The sequence below is a fragment of the Hylobates moloch genome, unplaced genomic scaffold (genome assembly GCF_009828535.3).
Source record: "Hylobates moloch isolate HMO894 unplaced genomic scaffold, HMol_V3 SCAFFOLD_1, whole genome shotgun sequence".
In the NCBI taxonomy this organism is placed as follows: domain Eukaryota; kingdom Metazoa; phylum Chordata; class Mammalia; order Primates; family Hylobatidae; genus Hylobates; species Hylobates moloch.
This window is the reverse complement of record NW_026652276.1, coordinates 90,918,599-90,941,740: the sequence shown is the minus strand read 5'-3', so window position 1 is coordinate 90,941,740 and position 23,142 is coordinate 90,918,599. Positions and strand designations below refer to the sequence as shown.

Sequence of the window (23,142 nt, the reverse complement as noted above, 5' to 3'; positions counted from 1 at the left end):
TTGCTACACTGTCTCCAATTCCCCCAAACCTTCTTTTGTTTAAGCGCATCAGTTCCAACAGTAAATAACCCCAAAGTAGTCTCAGACATGAATTCTCTTTGATTTGAGCTTCTTTATGCATAAAATATCACTTAAAAACAATTACTCTGTAGGACTGTTATGGGGATTAAATGAAGCACTACATGGAAAACACTCCAGACACAGGACATGCTCAGCAAGTGTCAGGTCTTCAGTTCCACTATCATCGTAAAATATATTTCCTAACTTCGCCAGCTCTCACTGATACTCCCGTTTCTCTGAGCTCCTATAGCAATTATAACAGCTACATGCTTACATGTTCAGTAGGTTTATGTGTATTATGTTTATGTTGTTTTACTATTTACAGAACCACCCTAAAAAGTCTCTGATTATAGACATGAACTACAGCTTACGTCTGTCCCTTACAATGTTTTATACACAATAGCCTTAAATATTTAGGAGCTTAAAGAAGATATACATGTTTCTAAGCAAAATACATGTTCGATAACATCTAAGAGGAAGACGTCTTACCCCTCGCCAGTTAGAGCACAGCATGCCTGGATATGCCACTGGTGATCTTTAATAGAAGTTAGCTTCAAAAACTGGGAGATTTCTGCTACAGTCATGCATTCTTTAACATCTTGTTTATTAGCAAAAATCAGCAATCCAGCTTTTCTTAAGTCCTATTAAAGCAAATAAAACTGTAAAGGCCAATACATTTTCCACATATTTTTCAACTTAACAATCTTTTTCACAATCTTAGTAAACAAGAATTTCTCAACTATGTAACATAAAAGCATCTCAGTGCATAGGTTGATAACACATTTTGTATACTTATATGTGTTTACATATTTCTTATAGTCTCAGACTACAATTTTTTATGGTCCTAAGTGCTGTATTTAACAGTCATGTTTTCCAGTATATATACCACCCACCCCCTAAATCCAAAATTAGGCTTAAATGGCTAAGAACTACCTTTTAGCCTAATACTTGAGAGCTCTCCAAAATTTTATCTTGCCTATACTTTTCTGCTTTACCTCACATCACTCCTATATAAGCACTCTGCTGTAATTAGCAACCTATCCTACTGCTCTCTAAACAGTTTTGGGCACTGCCATCTCCATGTCGTTCAAATTATTTCTCTTGCATGTATTTCCTTCCCTCCAACCTCCTAAACCAGCCTTTCCCAATCAGGATTCCACAAGAGAATTAAGCTCCACAGAAAACGATGAGTGACTACATTGCAAATCTCCCAATAATGTACACAGCTAGTACCTTCTAGCTGCATAGGAAATAAATGAATTCATTACAATGTATGCCTTAAAAGCTTAGGGCTTAATTCTCAGTTGAAGTTCTATCCTAAACCAATCCTATTCACCCTAATTTCTGTCACTGTATATAAAGATTTCTTAGATTTGAATATGTAATAGGGCCATCTTGGAGTGGCATTAAACTTATCAAGTTTTCCCAATTAGAAGTTCTATCACTTCAATGCTATGACTCAGAGGCAAGTTCTTTAAGCTTTCTTTTTTTTCTTTTTTTTTTTTTTTTTTTTTTTTTTGAGACGGAGTCTCGCTCTGACGCCCAGGCTGGAGTGCAGTGGCGCAATCTCGGCTCACTGCAAGCTCCGCCTCCTGGGTTCACGCCATTCTCCTGCCTCAGCCTCTCCGAGTAGCTGGGACTACAGGCGCCCGCCACCACGCCCGGCTAATTTTTTGTATTTTTAGTAGAGACGGGGTTTCACCATGGTCTCGATATCCTGACCTCGTGATCCGCCCGCCTCGGCCTCCCAAACTGCTGGGATTACAAGCGTGAGCCACCGCGCCCGGCCAAGCTTTCTGAATTTGTTCCTCGTATCTTTTATTGAGTATCTGATCTGAGCAAGACACCCACTGCATTAACTCTTTTCCAAATGTAATTGTGCACACTCCAAATAACTGGTATAATGCTTTACTCACGAAACAGGCCAAAGGTTCTTAGTCTCTTCCTGCCCCACTCCTCTCTACCTGCCAGTTTTAAAGCCAGGGACTTTCTTGATAATCTGTTCAAAATCACAGACCTTTCCCCCCAAAACACACATATGCATATACACAAAATTTTTTAAAGTTTATGTACAATTTAAGGGTGTTAATAAATACCCTAAATTCCCTACATGGATACTGGGCCAAGAATCCATGAAGGATGTACTCAATTAGCAAATGAAACCCTCATAAAATTCTGCCTGTTATATATTAAGAGATATAAAATTAAGGTTTTGGTGCCACACTTGCAAGTTTTCACAACTGTTGAATGGCCATTTGTCTTCTTAGGGATTTTACTGAGATATTTTGGTTTTAATAATGTGTGTATGTGTTTGAACAAATAAAATCTTCAGCAGACACAAAATGACTCGTTAGAATATAGTTTTGATGATTCTTTCTGATGCAAATAAAAACATTAGTAGTATATTTGTATTTCTTATTTGGTTAAAGGAGTTATGTAAAATATTTTATGTAACAATCAAGACTGACTTTAATTACAGTGCCCTCTGCAGAATGGCAGCTATTAATGCTACCACAGTTTATATAGTTATCTGAGTAAGTATGGTCAGAAAGGAATACTGCTACGATGTTTGCAATTTTACGATTTCATGTTCAACTAGTTTCACCTATATTTCAGTTCACCTGCCTATATCAAAGGCAAAAAACTTGAAGAGATAAAGTATAACTTGTATACATATAGTCATTATCAAGGATATACAGTAAATATTTTTTCTTTTCTCCTAAACAGAAAATGAAACCATTAATCAGCCAGGCGCAGTGGCTCACACTTGTATCCCAGCACTTTGGAAGGCCGAGGTGGGTGGATCTCTTGAAGCCAGGAGTTTGAAACCAGCCTGGCCAACATGGCGAAACCCCGTTTCAACTGAAAATATAAAAATCAGCAAGGTGTAGTGGTGCACACCTGTACTCTCAGCTACTCGGGAGGCTGAGGGATGAGAATAGCTTGAACCCAGGAGGTGGAGGTTGCAGTGAGCAAAGACAGCGCCACTGCACTCCAGCCTGGGCAACAGAGTGAGACTCTGTCTCAAAAAAACACAAAGAAACCATTATCAATAGTTGTTATGTGGCTGAGGCAATAAGTAGATGGACTTTTCATGGGATTTAATTCCTATCTTCCTATCTTCTCAGTTTCAGTACATCTGCTAGTGTGTGCTGAAGTCTTATATAGGTCAAGTTTGCTAATGTTGACATGTTGAAAGAACAACCTTCTGACAAACACCTGGCACAAGTTAGGACACATGGTTTATATTATTATAAGTAATTTGTATTCACCCTTAATGATGAAATTATTTGTAGAAGCCCCTAAACTGAAAATTGAAAAATACAAAAAACAAAGCCATTTAATAAAAGGTCTCCAAATACCTTAAATCAGTTTTTCTAGATCTCAAAGGTTCAAACTGTAATTTAGAGTTCTTGACTTTTAAGAAGTTATTTTATCAATTTTTAAATATTTAGAAAGAAAAGAAAATCTTCATTTGCTTTTTATTATATAACCTCAAAACCAAATATGTATACATTAGAACAGTGGAAAATAGATATATTAAATTAAGGCTGTTCATCAACTTGACTTAACAAGAGGTCAAAGTATAAGGTGAACAATGGTGATCTTTTGTACATAAACCATTTCAAACACTTTAAAATCACTTCTGCTACAAATTTCTAGTCTAAGATATATTTTAGTTTTATCAAGGAGATGAATAACAGCAATTGCAAGACACATTTACTTAGCATCTTCTATATATCATATATAGTTGTCAATTTGTTTCTTAAAATTTCATTTGGAAGGGGAACATCACACTCCGGGGACTGTTGTGGGGTGGGGGGAGGGGGGAGGGACAGCATTAGGAGATATACCTAATGCTAAATGACGAGTTAATGGGTACAGCACACCAACGTGGCACATGGATACATATGTAACAAACCTGCACTTTGTGCACATGTACCCTAAAACTTAAAGTATAATAATAATAAAAATAAAATAAAATAAAATAAAATAAAATAAAATAAAATAAAATAAAAACTTCGTTTGGGGACTGGGCGCTCACGCCTGTAATCCCAGCACTTTGGGAGGCCGAGGCGGGCAGATCACCTGAGGTCAGGATTTCGAGACCAGCCTGGCCAACGTGGTGAAACCCCGTCTCTACTAAAAATATAAAAAAATTAGCTGGGCGTGGTGGTGGGCGCCTGTAATCTCAGCTACTCGGGAGGCTGAGGCAGGAGAACTGCTTGAACCCAGAAGATGGAGGTTGCAGTGAGCCGATACGGTGCCACTGCACTCCGGCCTGGGCAACAGAGTGAGACTCTGTATCAAAAAAAAAACAACAACAAAAAAACTTCATTTGTGAAGGTAACTCCTAGAAGTTGAGTCATTCTGAATAAAATTTCAGACTTTGGTGTTTGGAACTATTTTAAAATTAATGAGTTCTAAAGTTGTACACTTCATTTATGATAAAACTTTGAAAATTATTTTAAAATTTTTACAGTTTTGTATTTTGTAATAATGTAAAGAATCATTATCAGTGATGACAATAAGATTTTGTTGATTTATGTAGTATGTAAGAAACATCCAACTAACATCATGTCTACATTTATTTTTCACTCACACATTCTCACTCTTTGATCCATTTGTCTCTCTCCAGAACTCTGTCTGTTTGGCTCTTCTTGACCCTACTGAGTAGCTTGCTCAAACTCCCAACTTCATCTGTAATTCCTTTCTTCTCTGGTCATCTCCTCATTCAGTATCCTTTCACTTTCCAACTAGGCCCTACTTATGTCTTCTTTTTTCTTCTGCTAATAGAGAGTCTGAATGAGAATACTCAAGTTCAAAACCTGGCTCTTAAAAAGCTAGTCAAGTCACATAACCTTCCTGGGCCCCAGTGTAGTCACCCATAACAGATAACGTTAAGTGACCTATGTAAGTTAATGCCCCCAGCTGGTAAAAATCAAAGACTTTGAACCCCACTACTGGGCTCTTCATATACTGATCCTGCTGCATATTGGCCAGTTAGAGCAAAAATCAGATAGAGAGACTACCTGTTAACAAAGTAAAAGATATAGCCCAGAGACAAATAACATTTGTATCAGTTTTTCTTTTTCCAAAGTCTTCATAAAACCACCCTTTGGAATAAACTGAAAAATGCTGCATTTTTGCAAAATAGGAATTTGAAAAGAAAAAAAACAAAAACAAAAAAAAAAACTTTGTCTTCTGCCTCTTTTATGGCTTATTGCTTGTATCCCAACTAGCAATGACTTTGGCAAATGAACACAAAACGGCAAGATGTATTTCTGCAAATCTCCAGGAGGTTTAAACACAGCTGCCGGAATTAGAGTCCAAAATAGGAAAAGGTGCATCTTGGTGGTCGTAAGGAAATGAGTAACCTAATTTACAAAACTACTCTACTAGGTTAGGTTCCCTAAAGCCCTGAAAGGTTGCCTGAAATACACAAAATTCTTAGAGCAAATCTCAAAAGCAAATCATCAAATCAATAATAAAATTAACATAAAACTTCACTACAAAGATATCCCTGTTTTCCTAAGTTTTGCAAAAAATTCCACTGAAATAATAAACTCTATATATCTAAATATTAACTTTTCTATTCCTATCTATAAATGAGTTGAGAAAGTAGCATCTGCAATAAGATATCCAAAAATAATCAATTTTACTAAATACTATATAAACACTATATTATAGTTATCAAGTTGACCATATTATTCAGTTTTTTAAATTTATGTTACCGTAATATTTTTCTATCTAAAAAAATTTAATTTTTAAATCTATTTTTATTTCTACTTATTTATTTTTTATTTTATTTCTTGAGACAGGGTCTCACTCTGTCACTTAGGCTGAAGTGCAGTGGCAAGAACAGCTCACTGTAGCCTTGACCTCCTGGGCTCAAGCGATCTACTCGCCTCAGTCTCACGAGTAGTTGGGACTACAGGTGCATGCCACCACACCTGGCTAATTTTGTTTATTTTTTGTAGAGACGGGGTCTTGCCATGTTGCTCAGCTGGTCTTGAAACCTTGGGCTCAAGCGATCCTCCCACCTCAGTCTCCTAAAGTGCTGTGATTACAGGAGTGAGCCACTGTGTCTGGCAGGTATTTTTCAAGGACTAAGAAAATGTGGCTAGTCATCTAGTTTTGTTTAGTCAAAGGGACAATATCAGAGAAACCTAACAGCAATTACATTTGAATATTAGTCGGCTGAGTAACAATCAAGAATTGCTAAGCACCCAGGTACTTTAAAATCTCATTTCCAATGATAATCTTCTGTATAATTAATCTATGCAAAATGCAAAATGAAAGCCACTTACAGAAATTACTTTTGCCCAGGAAAATTGTGAAACCAAATGTATCTAGGATAAGTGAAATAAAGTTCTGCAACTTACTCCATAATCTTTCTGCTGCTTCTGGATACACTTCCAAACTGGGAGATGTCAAAGTAATTGAGCAGCGTGGCCAGCAAATAACTAATTATTTTTAAAAATTTGAAATTGATAGCACCCTCATGAGAAACTAGAAAACAAAATATCCATTCCCACACCCTTCCCCATATCTAATGTAAAAAGACTACTTACTTACCTCATGCGCTAACATTTTATAGAGTTCTTCTCTAGTTACAGAAATCCTCTCTCTGTCTGTACTGTCCACAACAACTATTACAAACTAAAATAATTACAAAAAAATTATTAGTGATTATACAATTTGGTATCTGTAAAATTTATAATGTGTTTATTTGATATACATCCTATTAATATCAAGAAATTGGAATCTTATGGTATTGTTGGAAAATCAGAGCTACCTATACATTGTGAAGCCAAAAGGTCTGATCGATTTTAATATATTTACTAATTTTTAAGAGAAAAGAGAATATGATACTAACATTCTAACTAATATATATAACGCATGTCTGTTTTCTAAACTAGTATCTTGAATGCTAATGGACCTATATCCATCTATTTGCACTACAAAACAAGAAAAACATGCAATATGATCCTGAATTTATTACTTCCAGGTAGATATTATTTATTAATATCAATCTGAACACCTAAAAGGGCATGGGTATGGGAGTAATGTGACAAGTTTAAAGAAATCAATTAAAAAAAAAATCAACCAACTGAAAGAATAAATCTCTATCAAAAACAAGCTCTCTTCCTTACATAAGTATCACCTCCTACCTGCAAGCACAACCCCTTCATAAACTGATGATGAGACTGGTATCAGAAGGTGCGATGAAAGACTTGTGATTGCTGTGCAGGACTGAGCTCCACTGCACCTCTTCCCTCAACTCCGTGAGCACCCAAAAGCAAGAGATCAGCAGGAACAGATGGGGATTTAACTTACTCACTTTATGATAGCATTTATGATGCCCAAGTTGGTTCTGACTGCCTATTAGTAACATGTACTATTTATTTTTTTGGACCTAGATCTTAATTTTTAAATAAACTATTAGGATTTTCTGGATCTTTTCAATTATTCAGACTTCATCAACCAAAAGGCAGATGTATGAGAGAATTGCTACTTTACCTCTCCTCTCACTTGACGGCTTACTGATAGGTGGCTTTATCACTCTGCAAGGCCCATTTTATTCCAAGGTATTTTAATAAAACTGTTAATTTTCAGGGTGTTGGCATGAATTTGAAACCTATAGCATTATGTATACCGTAGCATATATACCTTTATAATCACACATAACTTCCCTTATTAAAAAATGATTAAATGCCTAATGCAGTGTTGGGAAATCAAGTTGTTAGATACACTTAATGGTTTCTTAATGACTTAAAAGTCAGCTTTATATACATATAAACCATGCTTTATTAACTTATAATAATGAACACTACAAAAAACAATGGTCAGTCTTTTAATTCACAGGTCTATGCAATGAAGCACTCAAATGTCAAAGGTCTGAAATTTCCTTTGGGAAATAATGTGTAAATAAAAAGATATGATTATGTCTAAAATACCTTATAATCAAAAGAAAAACAATTATTTAATGTGCAATTGTGTTTTGTAAAAGAAAATAGTAAAACTGGCTTGGATTCAAACCACCAAAACCCTCTCATTTGGTGAGCTAAACTCAGTCAAACATAAATAGAGAGAAATGAAATTACAAACTATGAGATGGAAGTCATTAAAAAAAAAAAAAACTATTAAAGACAAGTTCTGGGATCAATACACTATCAGAAGATAATTAACCACCAATTCTCCCTATAGAGGTTCAATGATAGTGGACATATTGAACAATGACCTTGGAATAGAAAATCAAAGATTTTACTCTGCTTAAACGCTCTATGTATTAACATACTGTGATATTTCAAAAAGATTAACTATAAGGACTCAAATCTAGATGTTTTCCCAGCATTCTGTTCAAGGAATTTTAAATATTGTAAGAAACATTACCTCTGTGTTAGTATAGTAAGTGTTCCAGGAAGAACGAAGAGATTCTTGGCCACCAATATCCCACATTAGGAAACGTGTATTATTAATCACTATCTCTTCCACATTACTTCCTATTGTAGGAGATGTATGTACAACTTCATTCATAGAACTGGGGAAAAAAGTTTATATACATTACAATTAGCAAGGAAGCTAACTTGCTTGAACAATTTTTTAATCAAGGACAAATCAGCATGACCTCCTTTTATAATTTATACCTAAATATCTTTTTCCCACTAGTTTACAACATGAGTGAGGGTTTAAACAGGGCTGGAACTAGGTCGTAGGCTATCTGGCATATACTAGATCATTCCAGGAAACTTTATAGTTTCTACTTTATAGTTTTCTACTTTCTTTTTTTAAATGTTACCCAGGCTGGAGTGCAGTGGTGTGATCATACATAATCAGTGGCATGAGGTTCACTGCAGCCTTGACCTCCTGAATAGGATGAAGCAATCTACCCACCTCAGTCTCCTGAGTGGCTGGAACTACAGGTGTGCACCACTACGTCCAGCTAATTTTAAAATATATATATATATTCACATACATCTTATAAAGAGACGGCATCTCACTATGTGGCCCAAGCAGTTTCTCCAAGTCCTGGCTTTAAGCGATCCTCCCACCTCTGCCACCCAAAGCGTTGGGATAAAGGCAGGAGCCACCACATCCGGCCATATTTTTCTACTTTCTACAAACAAAAGAGCTTTAGCACAAAACAAGTGGACAACTCAATGCCAACTATATGCTCAACATCATATAAATTTCTTGCTTTCTACTAACTATTGCTGAGATCTGGCTCCAGGTTTACAGTCAGCCTGCTTTCTTACAGGGTAACTTAGGTTTCATGTAATTTCTTACTGCATTCATTGATTGACTATCACCCAGGCCAAAAAAGTAACTAGAAATAAAATAATTTTTAAGATAGTTAATACTTACAATTGGTAAAGAATGGTAGTTTTCCCTGCATTATCCAGCCCAACAATGATAACTTTGTGCTCTGAAATAGAGAAAACACAAGTGATTTTTTTTTCAGAAAAGGAAAAAACAGATTAATTATAGAAACAAAATGTACTCTGTATTTCACCCTTCTATCTATGGCATAATTCAGTGCATGGCACTTTATACTTTCTTGGAAGTCAAAAGAACATCCTAGCAAGACCAGCAGAAGTGTGCCATTATACTCACCTTCCCCATCACCATTATTCTAGAGACAACCCTCATCTTTCCAACCATCTCTCTAGGAAGCCATAGCACTACATTTCCTCTATTCGTAGGCAAGCCTACTCTCAGTAAAGTAGACTAAACATAATCACAATTTACAAATGACTTAAAGTATAAATGTTTCACACTGGATTACATCAATGAGGTTCTAACTGGAACTTAAGGCATCAACTGGGTGTGTGTATGTGGAGTGGTGTGAATGGGAAGGAAAAAGGAGGGTTTTTTAAATGGGTAATTGTAATTTTTGAGTACCTTAAAACCACAGGGCCACTGTAACACGAAAAACAAATCTAAGAACCTATGGCTATGGTGGCAGTGACTCCCTCCCATTTGGCTTCTGTGGCACCACTTTCTCCAAGTTTTCTTCCTGTCTCTAGTCATTCATTTTTTATCAATGACTCCTCTTCCTTGAGTCTTCTTTCAGACATTCACGTTCCCCAGATGTTTTCTTGCACCCTCTTCACATTTCAGCCAGGCATTTGTAAGACACATCTATTTCCAGCCTGTCCGAAAGCAATTCCCAAAGACAACACAGCATGTGGAAGAAGCTAGTGTCCAGGATGGCCTCTGGATAGTCATGCCCTTATGTAGCCACCTCCTCTTGAATCTGGGCTGGCCCTGTGACTTACTTTTAACCCACAGATGCAGCAGAAATGACCAAACGTGATTTCTGAGCCTAACATCAGAAACATTGCAGTTGCTGCCTGGCTGTCTTGGACAAGTCCTCCTGGGGTAAGTCAGATACTATATAGCAAGCCCAAGACTGCTGTGTCATTTAATGAGTAAGCCCAAGTTGATCATATGGTGACACCCTGTTGAAAGGGATGACCAGTCAGCCCCTATCTCTTCCAGCCATTCTAACTGAGATGACAGACAGACAAATAAAGAAGCCATCTTGGACATGCAGCCTGGTTGAACCTACAGAGTACTCTAATTTTAGCTGCTATCTGACTGCAACCAAAGGAGACTCCCCAAGGTAGAACTTCCTAGCTGAGCTTAGTCGACTCGTAAGAAACATGAAAAATAATAAATCATTGCTTTAAGTCATAAAATTAAAGAATGGCTTATTACATAGAAACAGATAACTGAAGGAGATATTAATGGTATTATATGACCTTGAGCAAATGACTTTTATTATTTCTCTGACCTTAAGTTTCTTCATTGTAAGATAGGGGAAATACTACCTATCACTCAGGGTGGTTTAACAATTAAAATAGCACACAGCAGTGCCTAGCACTGAAGAGGAGAGAGTTCTTAACCTGTTTTGCTAGCCCAGAAAAAGATAAAAATTTACTAGAAACCACACTTCAAATTTTGAATTTTGATCTTTTCCAAGGCTAGTGATATCTAGTACAACACTCTCAAGACACTGGGCAGTGGCAGTGAGCTGCAGCTCCCAGTCAGCCATGCAATAACGAGGGTAAACAACCAATACTGCATAATATGGTTTTGCCCATATTATCAGATGGTTTTGCTATCAGATGGTTTTGTGCTATCAGATGGTTTTGCCCAACTGGAGGCTAATGTCTGTGTGTTGAGCACATTTAAGGTAGGCTAGGCTAAGCTATGATGTTCAGTAGGTTAGGTGTAATAAATGTGTTTTGACTTAAGTTACTTTCAACTTACAACAAGTTTATTGGCACATAACTACATCGTAAGTTGAAGGGCATCTATAAACTAAAGTCCAAGTCACTCTCCCTACACAAGCTGCACATATGTTCACAGCAAACATTTCTCTACAGCTACTCGTGGTATCGCCAAATGCCAGAATTATCTGAATTCTCCATTTAGGGAATTAGACCAATCCTTTAAAGTCTAGCTTTCCATGTAGAATCACTGTCTCCTGCTTTCCCACACTACCTCTACTCTAGCACTTATCCTAATTATTTACATGTGCACTAATCTCTGCTTAATGAGGCATCTTCAACTGTATAGAATACATATCAATCATCTTTACATTTCTAGTGACTACAACTATTCCTGGCAATAAAGTAGGTACTCAATAAACGTTAATATTCATTCTATAAGTAATAAATGTTGAGGATTATAACACCTCAGAGTAAGATCTTTATAATTCAAATGGTACATGTTTTCCAAATAATTGCCACTTACCAGAGGAAATTCCTAATGATCTATAGGCACCTCCTATTATATAAAAATAGGAAGATCAAGTAAATAAAACATTTTAATACAATCCATTTTATCCAGTCATCTATTTCTTTGTAAGAAAGGGCAGGCAGCTTAGAACCACTAGGGTCCTTAAGTGACATGACCACCTGCCCCTTTTATGAGTTATTAAGAATCTTTTTAAAGAACTAGGGCTCAGGCCGGGTGTGGTGGCTCATGCCCATAATCCCAGCACTTTGGGAGGCTGAGGCCGTTGGGTGGATCACCTGAGGTCAGGAGTTCAAGACCAACATGACCAACATGGTGAAACTCCATCTCTACTAAAAATACAAAATTAGCCGGGCGTGGTGGCACATACCTGTAATCCCAGCTACTTGGGAGGCTGAGGCAGAAGAATTGCTTGAACCCAGGAGGCGGAGAGTTGCCGTGAGCCAAGATCATGCCATTACACTCCAGCCTGGGCAACAAGAGCAAAACTCCATCTGTGGACTTTAGTCTCCCAGATCCACAAATAATTCTGCTACTAGCCCAGAATAGACATGATTCAGGGAGGGCAATTCATGGAAGTGACTAAGACATAAATAAGAACAGCAAATGAGTGACATACAACAAGACCAAATGTTGAAAAATGAGTGACAAGTAACAAGTCTATCCCTGAGGAAATGTTACATGGTGGCCGAATTAAAATCAGATCATTACTTGGGGAGCATGGAATCCCAACCACAAGGAGTGTTACAGGCTGCAATGACTGATGTGAATCCTTTTTTCTTTTTTTTTTTTGAGACAGGGTCTCACTCTTGCTGCCCAGGCTGGATTGCAATATCACAATCATGGCTCACTGTTGCCTCAACCTCCCAGGCTCAAGCGATCCACCCACCTCAGCCTCCGGAATAGCTGGGACCACAGGTGTGCACCACCACGCCTGGATATTTTGTTTCTTTTGTAGAGATGGGGTGTCCCTATGTTGCCCAGGCTGGTCTCAAACTCCTGGGCTCAAGCAATCCTCCCGCCTCAGCCTCAAAAAGTGCTAGGATTACAGGTGCGAGCCACTGTACCTGGTCTGAATTCATCTTTGGAGCAAGGCTATGCCTGCATGAAGGCCAGGTAATCGAGTCCTTGGGACAAGGTACCTTTGCACCTAGAAAGTTTTTAAATGGCATGGCAATTCTGCCTAACTCCATTTTTCTATGTCCCAAAATTAAGCATTCCCTTTTTGATGACATAACTCCTCTTCAGTTTTATTAATAGATGCACTCATAAACATTTTTAACACAACTAGAATTCATTATCAGGCTATACTCTGATCTCTCACTTGGATAACAGTTTTTAGCTTCCCAGGTGAATACTGATTTTTAATCATAGCATTCTCAAAACGTCAGCTTATTTTTAAGTTCCGGGAATATATCCCGCCCCCGCCTCCACCCCATTCCCCCAATGTATTAGCTACAGGCCAGAATTTAGATGGGCTTCTCAATACTCAGGAAGAAAATACAATTACTCTGACCAATGAAAGAAACGGTACCCTAAAAATAGTACAAAATTAGCAGGAAAAGTCCAAAAGGAAACAAAAATATAGGCAAGAATCTATAATATATAACAATAAAGAATGACTAAAAAATGTGCATATGTATAAATAATGTACACAGAGAGAACGAAGTAAAAAACAGTACTCTCTTAGTTTCTTAAAAGGTCCTTAATCAGTTAAGGAGGTTAAACACTTATTATTCCAACCATGTTACCATTTTTTCAAAATAGTTTGCCACGGTTCTTTTATAATTGCTTTCAGAGCCTGAGGTACACCATTTTGAATATTGCCACCTAATGGTGGCAAATCTTTTAAACTCTGAAGATGAACTTGATTTTAAAGTGGGAGATGAGCCACCTGGTATCATCTTGGTCATAAGGTAAAAGGTATCTAAAATGAGTGCTATCTTTTTGTTGTTAAGTGAAATATGAAGAATTATTTAAAAATTTGTTTCCAAAGAACTTCTGAGTTTCAAAGAATAGATTGAATAATAGTAGGACATATCAGTGGAAAAACTATATAGCCTCCTAAAATGATAGCTTTAAAGTAAAACCTCATCTGGCTTTAGTACAGGTATTTTTTTAAGTGGTCTCCTTACTTCAGCCATGTCCCTAGGAGTTGGTTATTATGTCCTAATTCCAAACCTGGTGCTTTTCTAACAGTTCTGTTAGGAAAAACTAGCTAGGCAAAAACTATTGGAAAAAAAAAAAAAAAAGACTTTCAGGCCGGGCATAGTGGCTCACGCCTATAATCCCAGCACTTTGGGAGGCCGAGGCAGGTGGATCACAAAGTCAGGAGTTCAAGACCAGCCTGGCCAAGATGGTGAAACCCCATCTCTACTAAAAATACAAAAAAATTAGCTTGGCATGGTGGCGTGAGCCTATAGTCCCAGCTACTTGGGAGGCTAAGGTAGATGAATTGCTTCAACCTGGGAGGCGGAGGTAAAATTCTTTATCATACCTGGCCACTAGCTGAACATGATCACCAAGGTAAAATTGCTCTGAACAAAACCATGTGCAATAACACACAGACAAGTCTAAGATAAAGCAGATGGCGGAAATTACTCATTCCAGGATTTCATCTTATAACACAAGTTAGTTGCCTACTGAGGAAAGGAAAAGGTTAACAGTTTCAAGATGCATCATCTTTTACAATCACTGTATGGAATGAACTAGAGTATCAATAAGCTGAAATTAGATAACCTATCCTGTGGTGGATTAGGATTTAAACTGCTTTAAATCTTTCTTTAACAGTGCCTAGAAATAAAGAAAGCACACTAGAGAGAGAAGGTATAGTAGATGATACAGGGTAGGAATCCACATGTCTGGGCCAGGCACAGTGCCTCACGCCTGTAATCCCAGCACTTTGGGAGGCTGAGGCGGGTGGATCACTTGAGGTCAGGAGTCCAAGACCAGCTTGGCCAACATGGCAAAACCCCGTCTCTACTAAAAATCCAAAAATTAGCTGGGTGTGGTGGCACACACTTGTGGTCCCAGCTACTTGGGAGGCTGAGGCATGAGAATCAATTGAACCTGGGAGGCAGAGGTTGCAGTGAGCCAAGACTGTGTCACTGCACTCCAGCCTGGGTGACAGAGTGAGACCCTGTCTCCAAAAAAAAAAAAAAAAAACAACAGAATCCACTTGTCTGGCACAGTGGAAAATGTTAATAGAGAAAAGTGTGTCACAGACAGTGATAAGAAAGAAATGAAGCAGCTAGCCATGGAATTTGGGCAGGGAAAGAAATCCAGTTCTGCCCTTCAAGGTTAGGAATGTCCAGAAGTCCTAGTAGGTGAAAGGTTAGGTTATTGTTAGGGTAGAAGGAAAGATGAAAGGTAAAATGGCTATGAACAAGAGGAGAGAAATTAGCCAAGGTCTGAAGCTTTGGAGGACCCATAACCTTCTGACTGCACCTGAAAGTGAATAAGTAAATCCAGGTAAGATCATTAGATAAACATGATGAAAAAGGATGAGTGTGACAAAGAAAGCTAAGCCTTAGCCCAAATCTTCCCCTAACTCTTCTTGACCTACGTACTAAAACTTAGAAAAGCTGCTCTACTCAGTCCCTAGAATGTGTCATAAACTTTCCAATCATTTAACTTTGCTCATGCCATTCTCCACACTACAATCTTACTCTTCTGCCTACCTATTTTACAAATTCAATGAATTCCTATATACTTACAAATGCATAAATATGCAACCATGCCCCCAAACTCTTAAGACCTAAGCAGATTTCTAAAGTCAATCAAGGGAAACCAAACCAATATATTTGAACATATCATATTCTTACCAAATGGTTAAAATACTTGAAAAACAAAAAGGAGGAAAGAAACTCCAATCAAACATAAGCAGAACCTGGAAAATATCCAAAAAAACCACATGTAGTCTGAGATCTCTGGAGGGCCATTCCAATGAAGAATCCATGATCCAGAGGATCTTTACCTCCTTACTCCACCCAAACACCTACAAACTACATTCATTACCAAGTTCTAGTTGCCCCCTCCCAAGACGTAGCTCTATTTGAGTTTTTTTGTATTTTTACAATAAAGCGCCAATGACTTTTTTGAGATGCAGTCTCGCTGTTGCCCAGGCTAGAGTGCAGTGGTGTGATCTTGGCTCAATGAAACCTCCACCTCCCAGGTTCAAACGATTCTCCTCCTGCCTCAGCCTCTCAAGCAGCTGGGACCACAGGCAGGTGCCACTATGGCCGGCTAATTTTTAAATTTATATTTATTTATTTATTTTGAGATGGAGTCTCCGCCTGTCGACCAGGCTGGAGTGCAATGGCATGATCTCGGCTTACTGCAACCTCTGCCTCCCAGGTTCAAGGGATTCTCCTGCCTCAGCCTCCCGAGTAGCTGGAACTACAGGTGCACACCACCACGCCCAGCTAATTTTTGTATTTTTAGTAGAGATGGGATTTCACCATATTGGCCAGGCTGGTCTTGAACTCCTGACCTCGTGATCCACCTGCCTTGGCCTCCCAAAGTGCTGAGATTACAGGTGTGAGCCACCTGTATGTGAATCATCAGAAGTTTACCGTGCCCAGCCTAATTTCTGTATGTTTAGTAGAGATAGGGGTTTTGCCATGTTGGCCAAGCTGGTCTTGAACTCCTGACCTCAGGTGATCCGTCTGCCTTGGCCTCCCAAAGTGCTTGGATTACAGGCATGAGCCACTGCGTCCCGGCCACCAATGACCATTTTTAATAGCTTCCTAAATCTAAGACATAGCATGTAGGTCACAATGAGAACCATAAAATTAAGACCAAACTGTGTGATGGGTTCAAAGACAAACATGTCATCTCAATAATAGGGTCAGATTAGCCACAAAGTTTTTAATAGTAGATCAATTTCCTCTGAACATCTTTACTCTCATCACCACAGCCTGTTCCTTTCATTAGCAAGATGGAAAAGCATCTATACAAAATGTAAATTTGTAGCCAAAAAGTGCTATAATGCACTTCAAAATAAAGACTTCATAGAATCCCAATATGCCTACTACAAGAATGTTATTGTGGACAAATGTAATAAAACTTTCAGCCATTCCAACTCTCTGATGCACGCAAATCATCAGAAGTTTACTGCTTAGTTAGTATGATTTTTCTTTTAGACTATGTCACAGCATTCCTGTATTTACTCAAATAAGCCACAACAACAGCACTGTTCTAATGCTTTGATGGAACTGTGAGTTATCAATTAGGCTTTAACATACCAATCAATATTTTACTGTTTTGTCATGAAAATTGCTTCGTTTCCCTTCTCCTTCATTTCCTTTTGACACACTCAGGCAGTCTACCAGTTTCATTCATTACCAGTTTTTAAAAGTTAATACATATTCCCCCCAACTCATCAGTCAATAAATTAAGCATAATAATAATTGTTATTGTAGAGAATTACTATCTCTGTGAATCATACAACATCGGAAAACACAAAAACACCAGGGCAAATAAATGGAGAGTCCTTTTGATTCATCATTCTTACCTCATTCATATCTGAACTATCACTAAGCCCTATCAATTCTGTCTCTCAGAGCAAAAAATTCCATTTGTCATGTTCACTACAGTTCTCTCAGTCCATAGGACAGCTCCTGGAATAAAGCATGAGCTTAATATTTTTCATGAATAAATAAATCAGATCTGGAAAATATAAAGGTTAGGAGAGAGATATCTGCTTAAGTCGTTTTGTATTAAAAGTTCAATTTTTAAAATTTAAAAGTCTTATCAATAAAAAGAAAGTTTGAAAATAAACTTGCTATTACAGTAATGGCAAATGAAGTTTGAGGGGAATAACCAAATTTTCTTTTGCACTATGAGGTTGCTGGAAAAAAAAAAGTAATGATTATACATGGCAAAATTAGAGATCCAATCAGGAGGCAGAAATCACACAATAATTTGAACTTGGAAAGTTCAACATCAAAAAAAATTACAGGGGACTGCAGTAATGAGAGATTGGCTAAAAGATTATGGGAATGACAAATATAAGAAGCACTCACTATCCCTAGGGTTGAGATAAAGGTCCTCCCACTCCCTCCAGACTTAGATGCAGATCTCGTTGGAGGGCACAGACAGTGGCTCACTGAATGGCAGAGAAGTAGCTGTGGTGAGGTGCCAGTGGGACCCGCCCAAAAATCCTCCCTCTTTGGTGCTGAGGAAAACTGTTTATTGAGAGGTATTTCACTGGAGACCTTCTATTATGAAACCAACTAAGACGGGTACCAGGGGAAGCTGTTGGCTGCTGCTGACCACTATGCAGTACAAGAGCCAGGCCTTGGAGAAGGTGTTCATGCTACAAGCAGAGCCCGTCAAAAAAGCACACTATAACTTAAGTACAAACACCCTTTCCTCCACAATGCCCCTCCAGTGCAGCCTACTGACAAAACTTAACATTTTGCCCAGTGGCAAAAGAAAAACGTTTAAAGGACCCAGCTCCACTTCCACAGAGCATGCAAAAAGGGTTTACAAATGGTCTCTGACTTGTGATGTTGTAAAAGCAATACACATTCAGTAGAAACCATACTTCAAGTACCCATGCAAAGATTCTGTTTTTCACTTTCAGTACAGTATTCAATAAATTACACGAGATATTCAACCTTTATTATAAAACAGGCTTTGGGTTAGATTTTGCCAAGCTGTAAACTAACATAAATGTTCTGAGCACATATAAAGCAAGCTAGGCTAAAGCCATGATTTTCAGTAAGTCTGGCATATTAAACTCATTTTTTACTTACTGTATTTTCAATTTACAGTGGGTTTACCAGGATGTAACTCTATCACAAATTGAGAAGCATCTGTATTAGAAGCTAAGAGGCACAGTCTACCCCTTGGCTACTCAGCTTCCATATGTACTCTTCTCTACACATTTGAACTCCCTAATAATAATAATAATAATAAGCCAGAACAGGTGGCTTCCTCAGCATCAGGTTCCTGAAGCACAGGCAGCTTCTCCTGCACCCATTCATACTTATAATTCCTTTTCTAGCAACCAATCAAGAGAGCAATACAAGGCTATTAATGAGGAAATTCCACAACTTCTTTTATAGTTCACATCAGTCAGTTCTTTTTATCTGAGTCCTTCTTATACAAAGTCTTTCTTACACGAAGTTGTGTGCAAATGTGCGTGTGTGTGTGTAGAACTAACTCTGGCACTATATAATCTTGGTTAAAATCCAGGTGTGTGTGCGTGTGTGTGTGTGTATATAGGAGAAATAACTCTGGCACTACATAATCATGGTTAAAATCCAGTTCTATCACTTTTACCTATAGTGCTTTAAGCAAGTTACCTGTATCCTTACCCCTGTAAAATAAGGGGAATAATATCTACCTTGTAGGGTTGTTTTAAAGAGTAAATCAACTAAGTGAATATTAAATCAAACAACCTGTGTGAACCTTGCACAAGTGTTAACCACTATTATTTTACTTGTAGAGACAAAGTGAGTTAATTTCCTGTCTCCCAACACTACATGAAAGCTCCATAAAGGCAGTGGAATTTGTCTGTTTTGTTCCCTTATCCCACCACGTAGAACAGTTCCTGGACTAAATAGGTGTTAAACAAGTAAACCACTGATCACAAGCTCTTCTATAAAAAAAAAAAGTTACTAATGGCAACTTTTCGAAGTTCTAAAGACAACTTAGAGTTTAGCAACTGAAAAAGTTAATGGGGGGAGGAGAAGGGAGGAAAAAAATGATGTCAATCTCTTCTTTAAGAGATTCCTTCAGGGTTTTAACTTGCCTGGCTCTGGTATATACCAGTTGCATGGCCTGGGGAAAAAAAATCATTCCACTTAAGCCTCAGTTTTCCCTTTTCAGGGGAAATAACTACTTCAAAAGATTGTTAAAACATAAAATAAAATAAAATGATTTAAACGACAGCATCTAGGATAAAGTTTGTACTCTACTGAATCTCAGTATCATCTAAATGTGACCTCCGGTTTTTCTAGTTCGAGCAGTATACAAATAGCTTTCACTGTGCACTCAATCTGAGCTTTAACTGAAAAAGCTGTTCTCAAGGGGTTTCAGAAACAGGAGATACTGCATAGTTTAAGTTTCATCAGATGGCAAATTCTGTAATCTCCCGAAACATACTTTCCAAGAGTTTCTATGAAAAGAATATAAGATTGTATTCTGAATCCACTGAAGGTAAAACAAGAGCATCCAAGACATAGCTAACTTATATATGTCCTATACAGAAAAAAAAAAAAAAAAAAAGATCCTGCTGGGCACCGTGGCTCAGGCCTGTAATCCCAGCACTTTGGGAGGCCGAGGCTGGCGGATCACGACGTCAAGAGACGGCGACCATCCTGGCCAACATGGTGAAATCCCATCTCTACTAAAAATACAAAAATTAGCTGAGTGTGGTGGCATGCACCTGTAGTCCAGCCACTCCGGAGGCTGAGGCAGGAGAATCGCTTGAACCCGGGAGGCAGAGGTTGCAGTGGGCCAAGATCACGCCACTGCACTCCAGCCTGGTGACAGAGCAAGACTCCGTCTCAAAAAAACAAAAACAAAAACAAAAACAAAACCCAACAAATATCTGGCATTAGATTAAATGGTGGATATTCTGAAAAGTGACCCTATTGATAAGACAGCCACACTATTTAGCAGAAGAGAAATAATTTATTCATACTTTCACAATATTCACATCTAATTTTCTAGAACTTCATTAATTCCACTATTCATTTCCGCCAAACTGCCACAAATGTCCCGTCAAAAATTACCACAAAATACAGGTTATAAAAACACTACTATTACCAATTTGTAGTGACACCAGAGCACAGACCCTTATTATTTACTACTCCAAGGAGCTGTTGGCAAAGTTCTCATTTATTCTTAACTTACAGAAACAAATAATTTTATCATTGACTCAAAATAGAAAGTGGTGATAACTACTTTTCTGGCAGCACTAGAGCTCAATTAACAGTCTTTCTAAATCTCACAGCGGATGAAACACTAGCTTTGCTAAAAATAATACAAAATGATGGATGTTAAAACTAGAATAGATCTTATCTACTATAAGTACCACCAGTCTTACAGCAATGTAAGTTTTAATATTTGCAATGTAGAAATAAAGTTTACAAGATTTGTAGGCTCCACAGATCCCTGGTGTTCTAGGTGAGAAAACCTAGACCAGAAAACCAGAGAGTTCAAGTGACTGGTTCCCACTCTCTTGCTCCCAACACAAACAGCCAGTCCAGTCAGAGACAGTGCTGATTAGAACTGATTTTCTCTACTTTATGAAAAATCCTCTTAGAATAATTGTTTGATACTGCCCCTTCTTTCGGTATCAGGTGACCTACACATTTGTGTGTGTGTGTGTGTGTGTGTGTGTGTGTGTGTGTGTGTGTGTATGTGTAAAAGATATATTAGGGATCACAAGTTCTAGTTCTGCTTGCTTCCCCTAAGCTTCTTAAAAGAGCAGCTGGATCATGAAGAAGGAGGTGGTAGTAGTAGGTGTACATAATACATGCCACCATTCACGTAAGTCTTTATTCGAAAACTGGGACGTGACACCACTACCAGCTTACACAAGAGAAAAACACAAACTAAGTTACTGACAGCGGAATGATGAACCACTCAACTTGAGTTAAAAAGAAACAAAAGTACACCACTATATCTTAATAAGTATTCAGTCTTTGGGTTAAAATTGTATTCTCTTTCCCCAGTTTTAGTCATTTTGTAACAAATTTTAACAAGCCTGATAGGTATTTCATGGCCATGTCTGAGGTTGGCTGAACTTAAGCATCCCTATATGACACACTTTACACTTAGTAACTTGCTAGTTACCTATGGTTAACAAATGTTTCATATGGTATGTTTTTAAAACTTTCAGTGAAACATTTTAACATTTGTAACCCAGCAAAACAAAAACTGTGTCTAATAACCCACACGAGTAGAAAAATGACCTTAAGCTTAACCTTAAACACAGATATAATAAGTAAAACAAATGGAGAGAAGTCCATCCCTATTCATGAGGCAGAAGAAACCCCCCCCTGCCCCCAACACACACAAAGACGGGTGGCAGTGGAGGGCAGGCTCATAAACCAGAGGTGTAATGGACAAGTCGAGCGATTCCTCCCGTTTTCCGCATTCTGCAACCCTCGGTCGCTCAGTGGTGCCGTTAGGGCCGCAATCTATAACCTTCATTCCAGAAGACCCCAGCATTTCTATGTGGTGTCCAAACACAACTGGTGAGCAAAGAAAGGGCTGAAAGACAGGCCAGGCCGTGCTACTCTGGGACATCGGACCTAGGGCAAGAAACCTTTTCCACTCTCATTCGAAATCGGAGCAATGGGTGTATTACGGAAAAGACTTCTTAGGAAGGACTCCTAAGACAAAAGGCTGCGAGTCAGGAACCATCCCCAAGCTCGGGAGCCGGGACCGAACGGTCCCAGGCCCGTATCCAAGCAGCCTGCACCCCGCGCTGAGCCGGCGCCCGACCGAGCCACCCACATTCCGGAAGTATTCGGAGACCCCCACCTAGCCGGCCCGAGCTGACCCTCTCCCCAACCCGTACGCCCGCGGACCGAGCTCCTCACCCTGGTGATTGAACATTCTCCATATTCTGGTGAAGAGAATTCCCATTCTCGGGCAGCGGACCCCCCCCTCCAGACACCCGGGCCGCCTGGCTTCCCCTGGCTCAGGCTGAGGGGGAGGAGAGAGACGCGCTGGAGCCTCCGCCTCTGCTGCTGCTCCCGCGCTGGTCGCGGGCCCGCTTCCAGAGAACCGGAGGGAGGCCGAAGCCCAGGCCGCCCTGCCGCGCGCAAGGCCCCGCCGCTGCCGCCGCGGCACTCGCCTGGCTCGCGGACATCGCCGCCGCGTTGTCTGCGACGAGCCTCGCGGGCCACCGTCCTCCCCCAGCTCCTCTCGGGCGGCTGCGGTGGCGACGACCACGCGGGCGGGGGAAGTGAGGGGGCGGGCCTGGCGGGACGTGAGTGCGCAGGCGCGCGGCCAGGGGGCGGAGCCTAGGAAAGGGCGCCCGCGCGGTCCTCGCTTATTTGCATAACCAAGACTGCTGAAGGCGCGGGACTTTTCCATGGGACGGAGGCTGTGAAGACCGCAAGTTGGGGCAGATGGCTTCCGACTGCTTGCTGTTGCGTTCCCGAGTATTTATATTTCCTTCGAATCTTCTCCATTGGGCCATAATGTAAACATATAATTGAGTACCCCGTGTCCATCCCCAACCCTTCACATGCACTGCACTAAAAGTTAGGCGTCATGACCCTTTAAGACATGGTGTCTCCCGTGGGTCTTTGAGGGAAAAGCTTGCCGCCCTCTGACACTCAG

The 23,142-nt window shown here is 39.3% G+C and overlaps 1 protein-coding gene across 2 annotated transcripts in view; it reads right to left on the bottom strand.

Moving 5' to 3' along the window:
• The window catches only part of ARL5A (ADP ribosylation factor like GTPase 5A), a 40,054-nt gene extending 17,319 nt beyond the window's left edge, over positions 1-22,735 (bottom strand). The window contains exons 1-5 of one of the 2 annotated variants that reach the window (XM_032755724.2): positions 22,395-22,735; positions 9,430-9,490; positions 8,458-8,605; positions 6,640-6,723; positions 550-701 (exon numbers count right to left, since the gene is read on the bottom strand). In XM_032755724.2, coding sequence (XP_032611615.1) covers positions 550-701; positions 6,640-6,723; positions 8,458-8,605; positions 9,430-9,490; positions 22,395-22,440 — 491 coding nt within the window. In that variant the 5' untranslated portion in view covers positions 22,441-22,735. Of the gene's footprint in view, positions 1-549; positions 702-6,639; positions 6,724-8,457; positions 8,606-9,429; positions 9,491-11,826; positions 11,847-22,394 lie in introns of those variants that run through there. The other variant, XM_032755726.2, reaches the window with a different exon arrangement.
• Positions 22,736-23,142: the final 407 nt, after the last annotated feature.